This window comes from Carcharhinus amblyrhynchos, chromosome 1, assembly GCF_965287045.1.
Source record: "Carcharhinus amblyrhynchos chromosome 1, sCarAmb.v2.hapA, whole genome shotgun sequence".
NCBI classification, from domain to species: Eukaryota; Metazoa; Chordata; class Chondrichthyes; order Carcharhiniformes; family Carcharhinidae; genus Carcharhinus; species Carcharhinus amblyrhynchos.
Window position 1 is genome coordinate 9,047,568 of NC_137324.1, and position 9,562 is coordinate 9,057,129.

Consider the following 9,562-nt stretch of genomic DNA (forward strand, 5'->3'; position numbering starts at 1 on the left):
CAGAGTTTAGAAGAATGAGGGGAGATCTCATTGAGACGTATAAGATGATGAATGGGATGGATAGGATAGAGGTGGAGAGACTCTTCCCGCTCAAAAAGGACAGTAGGACGAGGGGGCACAGCCTCAAGATAAAGGGGAGGCGGTTTAGAACGGAGTTGAGGAGGAACTTCTTCACTCAAAGGGTGGTGAATCTCTGGAATTCTCTGCCCGTTGAAGTGGTGGAGGCTGCCTCGCTAAATATTTTTAAGAAGCGGGTTGATGGGTTCTTGATAAGAGAGGGGATTAAGGGTTATGGGGAGAGGGCGGGAAAGTGGAACTGAGCTACAACAGATCAGCCATGATCTTATTGAATGGCGGGGCAGGCTCGAAGGGCTAGATGGCCTACTCCTGCTCCTATTTCTTATGTTCTTATGTTCTTATGACTGCTTCACCTTTCCAAAATATTCTATTTTTATTTCAGATTTCCAGCATCTGCAGAATTTTAAACTGTTTTGGGTTAATACTGACCGGTGTGCCTGACATAGCACTGGTTAGTGCTGCTTCCTCACAGTGCCAGGGACCCAGGTTCAGATCCAGCCTCGGGTCACTGTCTATGCGGAGACTGCACGTTCTCTTTGTGTCTGGATGGGTTTCTCCTGGGTGCTCCACTTTCCCCCTCACAGTCTGGAAGATGGCTGGTTAGGTGCATTGGACTTCTAAGTTCTCCCTCAGTGTACCCGAACAGGTGCTGGAGTGTGGCTTCTGGGGGATTTTCTCAGTAACTTCATTGCTGTGTTAATATAAGCCGAAAGTTAAAATTTATTTATTTGTCACAAGTAAGGCTTACATTAACGCTGCGATGAAGTTACTGTGAAAACCCCCTTGTTGCCGTCTGTTTGGGTCAATACATCTAATCAGCATATCTTTCAGAAGGTGGGAGGAAATCGGAGCACCAGGCGGAAACCTGCACAGACACACGGAGAACTTGCAGACTCCACACAGACAGTGACACAAGCCAGGAATTGAACCCAGGTCCTTGGCGCTGTGAGGCAGCAGTGCTGACCACTGTGCCACCGGGCCGCCCTACTTGTGACACTAATAAATAAATATAAAGGAGTAACTCCCCTGTTTATGTCATGGAATCTTTTACATATAACTTCACAGCTTTTACATGTTGCTTCACAGCTCCAGGGTCCTGGCTTCGATTCCCGGCTCGGGTCACTGTCTGTGTGGAGTTTGCAAGTTCTCCTTGTGTCTGCCTGGGTTTCCTCCGGGTGCTTCGGTTTCCTCCCACATTCCAAAGATGTGCGGGTTAGGTTGATTGACCATGCTAGGAAGCTGCCCCTTCGTGTCTAGGGATGTGTAGGTTAGAGGGATTAGTGGGTATAATATGTAGGGATATGGGGGTAGGGCCTGGGTGGGATTGTGTTCGGTGCAGACTCGATGGGCTGAAGGGCCTCTTTCTGCACTGTTGGATTCTATGATCTATGATCCTATGATATAACTGAGTGGGCAAACAGAACCTTGGTTTAACGCTTCATCGAAAAGATTGCATCGTTGACAGTGCGGCACTCCCTCAGTAAGGCACTGGGAGAGTCAACCTGGATTAATTTTCTCAAATGTACATCCCCTCTCGCAGTTACCAACATTCCTGTCTGTGAAAATACTTTCCCCAAAACAATTCTGTAAGAACTGATAAAACTCGACCCTCTCGCAAATCTCCATCTTGTGACATGGCGTTTGAACCCAAAACTTTTAAAGCTTGTTTATTAGTGTCACAAGTAGGTTTACATTAACACTGCAATGAAGTTACTGTGAAAATCCCCTATTTGCCACACTCCGGTGCCTGTTCAGGGAGGGAGAATGTAGCACGGCCAATGTATCTCACCAGCACGTCTTTCGGACTGCGGGAGGAAACCCACACGGACATGGGGAGAAGGTGCAACATCCACACAGAATTGTGGGAATTGAACCCAGGTCCCTGGCGCTGTGAGGCGGCAGTGCCAACTATGCCAACTGAGTGCCTTAGAGAGTCAGGACATGGTTGCTGTGCCTGAATCTGCCTTTATTTCCACCCCTCCATGTTCAACACCTTAGGTGGGGGGTGGGGGGGCTGTGGGGGTGGAATAGATTAGTTTTATACAGAGATTTTTGCAGTAAATTAGAGATACAACACTCCTCCACATTATTGATCATTGTGGACTGCGGACAGCAGGAGCTGGAATGTGAAGTGAAGATGAATTGTGCTGAGTTTTAACAGGAGCTCTGTGAGTTACAGTGCTGGAGCAGAGCAGACAGTGAGACTGGAGAGTAAAGGGTTACAGCACTGCTGCTGGTTTCACAGACACACACACAGCCTCTCCAGAAAACCCTGGAAACTCCGCCAGCAGCTCTCTCCCTCCATCCCTCTGCTTTTCCCTCCGATTTCCTTCCCTTCCCCCCCCCCTCCTTACCTTTAACTCTCTCCCATTCCCCTTTTCTTTTCCCTCCTTCCCTCCGTATCTCCCCTTCCTCTTCCTTCCCTCCCTCCCTCCCCGCCTCTCTCTCTCTCTCTCTCTCTCCCTTCCTCTCACTTCCTTCCTCGTTCTCTCTTTCTCACTCTCCCTCCCTCCCTGCCTCTCCCTTCCCCTCCCACCTTCTCCCCATCCATTCCCTCCCTCTCCCTCCCTCCCTTCCCCTCCATTAAATCTCTCCCCTCTCACCCCTCCCTCCCCCCCACTCCATCTCCCCCCTCCCTCCCTCCCTCTCTGTCCCTCACTCCCTCCCTCCCCCTGCCTCCCTTCCCTTCCTCCTCCCCTCCCATCCCTCCCTCCCGCTCCCTCTCTCTCCCCCCCTCCCTCCCCTCCCATCCCCCCTTCCCCCCTTCCTCCTCCCTCCCCTCCTCCCTCCTCTCCTCTCTATCTCTTCTCTTCCCTCCATCCATCCATCCATCCCCCCCCCAACTCTCTCTCTCATTCTCTCTCTCCTTTTCTCTCTCCCTCCTTTCCCTCTATCTTTCCTCCCTCCCTCCCTCCCTCCCTCCCTCCCTCGCTCTCTCTCTCCCCCTCCACTTCCCTTTCCTATAAACAGAGACCATTGCTTGTTGGGAAGCTGAGGTGCCAGGAGCCCAAAAAGGAGAAGATGTTGCCTTTTATCTGTGGGATTGTGGAAGGTCAGTGATAGATTTCGACTCCCCACCCCCCCCCCCCCACCCCCCGCACCCACACCCACCCCCCCCACACCCACACCCACACCCGCCACTCCCCGCCCCTCTCTCTGGAGTGCCTGCAGCCCCTTCCCCTCTCTCTCTCTCTCTCTCTCCCCCTCTCCCCCCACCCTCCCTCCCTCCCCCTCAATGCTGCACAGAGCTGACAGCTGCTTTGACACATTAGTCGACAAGCGATTTGAAAAGCAGCGAGCGCCGTCCCCACGCTGTCTTCGGACAAGAGAGAATTCCTCGCCTCTAATTCAGGGATAGCGGGGCCCTCCGGCCCCGGCAGCAGGAACGGTGACCGGCGCTCCCGGGATCCCGGGGAATCCCGTGTCTCACGGAGAAAAAAAACCCGAGGGGAAAGATCTCCGCACCGCGCCCCCCCCCCTCCCCCCCCACCCGACAGAGATTTTCTCTTTCTCGGTGTTCCCTTTCTGAACGTCGGTGATTAAAAAACAAAAATCTTACAGATGGGAGTTGGCCTGATCGTGAGGGGCTCGAGGTGGGGGGGAGTGGGGGGAGTAGGGGGGGGAGGGCGTTGTCGTGTGGTTAAAAATCTCCAGTGAACGTCACTCACCCACCCAGAGTTGGCAAACAGCCGACCCGACACGGAGGGAGGGTTCCTCCCCGCCCCCCACCCCCGGCGTTGTAGCCAGGGCAGCGCTGTTGCCGTGCGGGTGTTTGGAGCGGTTAGCGCCGTTGCCTCACGGCGCCGGGGACCCGGGTCCGATCCCCGGGTTGGGCACCGCCTGTGCGGAGTTTGCACGTTCTCCGCCTGGGGTTTCACAGAAACCCTACAGTGCAGGAAGAGGCCCTTCGGCCCGTCGAGTCTGCGCCGAACACAATCCCACCCAGGCCCTATCCCTCCATATTATACCCGCTGATCCCGATGGCGCGGTAGCACAGTGGTCGGCACTGCTGGCTTCGCAGCTCCAGGGTCCTGGGTTCGATTCCCGGCTCGGGTCACTGTCTGTGTTGGAGTTTGCACGTTCTCCTCGTGTCTGCGTGGGTTTCCTCCGGGTGCTCCGGTTTCCTCCCACAGTCCAAAGATGTGCAGGTTAGGTTGATTGGCCGTGCTAAGAAATTGTCCCTTAGTGTCCAGGGATGCGTAGGTTAGATGGATTAGTGGGTGTAATATATGGGGGGTAGGTTTTGGGTGGGATTGTGTTCGGTGCAGACTTGAAGGGCCTCTTTCTGCACTGTGGGGGTTCTACGGACACTAAGGGGCAATTTCTTAGCACGGCCAATCAACCTAACCTGCACATTTTTGGACTGTGGGAGGAAACCGGAGCGCCCAGAGGAAACCCACGCAGACATGAGGAGAATGTGCAAGCTCCACACAGGCAGTGACCCGAGCCGGGAATCGAACCCAGGACCCTGGAGCTGTGAAGCGGCAGTGCTAACCACTGTGCTACCGTGCTGTTTCCTCCGGATGCCCCGGTTTCTTCCCACATTCTAAAAGGTGTGCGGGTTAGCTGCTTTGGCCATGCTAAATTGACCCTTAATGTCCCAGGATGAGTAGGTCGGAGGGATTAGCAGGATAAATATGTGGGGTTACGGGGATAGGCCCAAGATTGGATTGTTTTCGGTGCAGAGCCTCGATGGGCCGAATGGCCGCCTCCTGCACTGCAGGGATTCTATGATTCTAAATGAGGATCCCATCTGACAAGCACTTTAGTTTAAAGGGGCGTGGGGGTTGCGTAGACGGGTATCCTTTTCATTTTAAAGTTTATTTTTTAGTGTCACAAGTAGGCTTACATTAACACTGCAGTTAAGTTACGGTGAAAATCCCAGAGCCGCTTCCCTCCGGCACCTGTACGGGTACACTGAGGGTGAATTTAGCACGGCCAGTGCACCTAACCAGCACGTGGGAGGAAACCAGAGCACCCGGAGGAAACCCTCACAGACATGGGGAGAATGTGCAGACAGTGTCCCAAGCCAGGAATCGAACCAAGTCCCTGGCTCTGTGAGGCAGCAGTGCTAACCACTGGGTCACTGTGCTGCCCTTTTAAGAAACCAGCACGGCAGATTGATTAACTGGCCTGGGTAATGATCTGTTTTGACCGCGGAATGTGGGAGGATTTGGATAACTACAACATGGGCACAGTGGGGCCGAATGGCCTGTGCTCTGAAATTTTCGGATCACTTTTGTCTTTGAATCATAGAATCCCCACAGTGCTGAAGGAGGCCATTTGGCCCATCCAGCCTGCACCAATCACAACCCCACCCAGGCCCTATACCCATAACCCCACACATTTGCCCTGCTCGTCCCTCTGAGGGGCAATTTAGCATTGCCAACCCACCTAACCTGCACATTTTTGGACTGTGGGAAGAAGCCGGAGCACCCAGAGGAAATCCATGCCGACACGGGGAGAACATGCAGACAGGGGAATTTCACAGTAACTTCATTGCAGTGTTAATGTAAACCTTATTTGTGACTAATAAATAAATAAACTTTAAAACAGTGACCTGAGGCTGGAATTGAACCCAGGTCCCTGGCACTGTGAGACTGCAGTGCTGACCATTGTGCCACTGAGGCTGTCCCTAATAGCTCTTTGAAAAGGTCTTTAGGAGTGTTCAATGCTTTGGGCAGGATACAGGGGAAATTTCCTGGAATGCTGCAGATGAGAGCCAGTAATGAGGAGAGAATGAAGAAACTGGGATTTTTTGATTTTATTATTGTCACATGCATTAATACCACAGTGAAAAATATTGTTTCTTGTGCACTGTACAGACAAAGCATGCTGCTCATAGAGTACACAGAGGAGAAGGAAAGGAGATGGGTGCAGAATGTAGTGTTACAGTCACAGCGAGGGTGTAGAGAAAGATCAACTTAGTGCAGGTACGGCCATTCAGAAGTCTGATGGCAGCAGGGAGGAAGCTGTTCTTGAGTCAGTGGTACGTGATCTCAGAGTTTTGTATCTTTTTCACGGTGGAAGAGGGCGGAGAACGTGCACACTCCGTGCAGACAGTAACCCAAGGATGGAATTGAACCCGGGTCCCTGATGCTGTGAGGCAGCAGTGCTAACCACCATGTCATCAAGGCCATCCCTAATTGCTTTTTCCCAACAGAAGAAGGTGGAAGAGGAGGAGACAGCGCGGATTCCATGCCGACAGGGACCCAAGGGGTGCGTCGGGTCCTTGGTTATGCTGTCTGTTTTCCCGAGGTAGTGGGAAGTTCAGACAGAGTCTGTAGACGGGAGGTTGGCTTGAGTGATGGACTGGGCTTCATTCACAGCTCTTTGCAGTTTCTTGTGGTCTAGAACATAGAACATTACAGCACAGTACAGGCCCTTCGGCCCTCAATGTTGTGCCGAGCTTTGTCCGAACCCAAGATCAGGCTATCCCACTCCCTATCATTCTGGTATGCTCCATGTGCCCATCCAATAACTGCTTGAAACTTCCTACAGTGTCCGACTCCACTATCACAGCAGGCAGTCTATTCCACACCCCAAACACTCTCTGAGTAAAGAACCTACCTCGGACATCCCTCCTATATCTCCCAGCATGAACCTTGGACAGGGCAGGAGCCGCTTTCGCAATATGTGGCAAACCAGAGGTGATTGTTTCTTTATCTGATATTTCTGAGGAAATTGTTAGCCAGAGCAGGAATGTTGGTAACCAAGGTAGACACGTTTAAATTCATTGGTAAAGTTACCAGGTGTGAGATGGGGAGAATATTCCTACATGATAATTGCCGTGATCTGTTATTCTTTTCCTGAAAGTCAACGGAAGCAGATTTTGATAGAAACTTTCAAAAGTGAATTGAATATATATTCAGAAATGAGAAATTTTCAGGAAAATGGGGAAAGAGCAAGAGAGGTTTGGGACTTATCTGATGGCTCTTGAAAGAGTCAGCACCGGCACAATGGGCTGAATGGCCTTTGTTCTACTGTGTCATAGCATATTCTCTGACTTAGTGTGAGCTAGCGCAACAGATTCTGGGGCTTCCTAGACATTTTATAGGGTTCAAGTTCTTCCCTCAACTGTCAAAGCAGCTCATAGAATCATAAGATCCCTACTGTGCAGAAGGAGGCCATTCAAACCACTACTACCAACCACAGTCCCACCCAGGCCCTATCCCCATAACCCCACATATTCACCGAGCTAATCCCCTTGACACTAAGTGGCAAATTAGCACAGCCAGTCAACCTAACTGGCATTTCTTTCAGACTGTGGGAGGAAACTGGAGCACCCAGAGGATACCCACGCAGATACGGAGAGAACATGCAAACTCCACACAGACAGTGACCCGAGCCGGGAATCGAACCCAGGTCACTGGCGCTGTGAGGCAGCCGTGCTAACCACTGTGCTAATCTTATCTTAATGCGAGATGACTCATGCTGCCCTCTGGTTGCTTGTCCGCTGGTGGGACCAGAGAGAATAACCACTGATTATCACAAAGTCTCATCAAACTTTAAGTAATATGGTGACGCTGGCTTTGGTTTGGTAAGACGATTTCTCCCCGTGGTCTGGCACTGAGTGACAGCCATGATCAGATAGGGAGAAGGGGTGGAGAGACACAGTGATAACATTATTAGACCAGTCATCCAGAGGCCCAGTCTAGTGATCTCAGGAAATGAATTCAAATCCCACTGCGGCAGCTGGGTGGAATTGGAATTCAGTTAATAACAATTTGGAATTGAAAGCTGGGAGGAGATTCCCTGGCCTCCCCTCAGTGTTTTTCCCCGAGGTGATATGCCGTTTGCTGTTGGTGGGATCCTCTGGATGCACCGTTGTCAATGGGAATTCCCGTTTGACTTGTTCTCGCTGGAGTGACGATGGTTGAGGGGGGTGGGGGTGGCGACCTGATAGAAGTCTACACCATTATGAGAGACATGGACAGAGTGGACAGTCAGCAGCTTTTTCCCTGGCTGGAAGAGTCAATTACCAGGGGGCATAAGTTTAAGGTGCGAGGGGCAAGGTTTAAAGGAGATGTACGAGGCAAGGTTTTCACACAGAGGGTGGTGGGTGCCTGGAACTCGCTGCTGGGGGAGGTAGTGGGAGCAGATACGATAGTCAGTTTTAAGGGGCGTCTTGACAAACACGTGAATAGGTTAGGAATGGAGGAATATGGTCCTTGGAAGGGTAGGGGGGTTTTAGTTCAGTCGGGCAGCATGGTCGGTGCAGGCTTGGAGGGCCGAAGGGCCTGTTCCTGAGCTGTGATTTTCTGTGTTCTTGAGCCACCCTACGCTGCCGGGAAACCCTCGGCAGGGAATGTGCCACTGTCAGGATCGGCAAATCCCACTGGTGTGAACGGCCAGAGAATTCAAGACTTTGTCTCAGTAATTAAGACCATGACAACTATCATCAATCGCTATAACAACATCTGACTCACTAATGTCCTCTCGAGTGGATAGTGTGAACCTTTTTCCTCGGATGGAGATGGTTCGCACGAGGGCACATAGCTTTAAATTGAGGGGTGATAGATATAGGACAGATATCAGAGGTAGGCTCTTTACTCAGAGAGTAGTAAGGGTGTGGAATGCCCTGCCTGAAACTGTAGTGGATTCGCCAACATTAAGGGCATTTAAATGGTCATTGGATAAACATATGGATGACACTGGAATAGTGTAGGTTAGATAGGTTTAGATTGGTTTCACAGGTCGGCGCAACATCGAGGGCCGAAGGGCCTGTACTGCGCTGTAATGTTCTATCTTCTAGGGAAGGAAATCTGCCATCCTTACCTGGTCTGGCCTACACGTGACTCCAGACCCACAGCAATGTGGTCATCTCTTAATTGCCCTTTGACATGGCCGAGCAAACCACTCACATCAAGGGTAATTAGGGATGGACAACAGATAATTAGATACAAAGGTGAAGCGATGGCCTGATGGTATTATCGGTAGACTATTAATCAGCTAATGTTCAGAGGACCCAGGTTCGAATCCTGCCATGGCAGATGGTGGAATTTGAATTCAATAAAACAAATCTGGAATTAATAATCGACTGGTGACGGTGAAACTATTGTCGATTGTTGGAAAAACCCACCTTTAATGCCCTTTAGGGAAGGAAATCTGCCATCCTTACCTGGCCTGGCCTACATGTGACTCCAGAGGCACAGCAATGTGATTGACTCTGAAATGGAGAGCAACTGGAGATAGGCAGTAAGTGGTCCACCTAGCGATGCCCACACCTCATAAATAAATTTATAAAAATGTACCTACACATTTCTGGTTTTACGCCAGTAAAACTTGTGTGAACCTTCTCAAATGCCTCTATTTCCTTACAACCCTGCTGGTGGCACAGTGGTTAGCGCTGCTGCCTCATAGCACCAAGGTTCAATTCCTGACTTGGGTCACTGTCCGTGTGGAGTCTGCACATTCTCCCCGTATCGGTGTGGGTTTACTCCAGGTGCTCCAGTTCCTCCCACGGTGCAAAGACTTGCAGGTT

At 51.1% G+C, this 9,562-nt stretch overlaps 1 protein-coding gene across 1 annotated transcript in view; it reads left to right on the forward strand.

The window, feature by feature from the left end:
• The first annotated feature begins 3,007 nt into the window (after positions 1–3,007).
• LOC145345268 (protein O-GlcNAcase) overlaps positions 3,008–9,562 on the forward strand; it is a 69,600-nt gene continuing 63,045 nt past the window's right edge. The window contains exon 1 of the mRNA XM_080193114.1: positions 3,008–3,130. Coding sequence (XP_080049240.1) covers positions 3,100–3,130 — 31 coding nt within the window. The 5' untranslated portion in view covers positions 3,008–3,099. The remainder of the gene's footprint in view (positions 3,131–9,562) is intronic.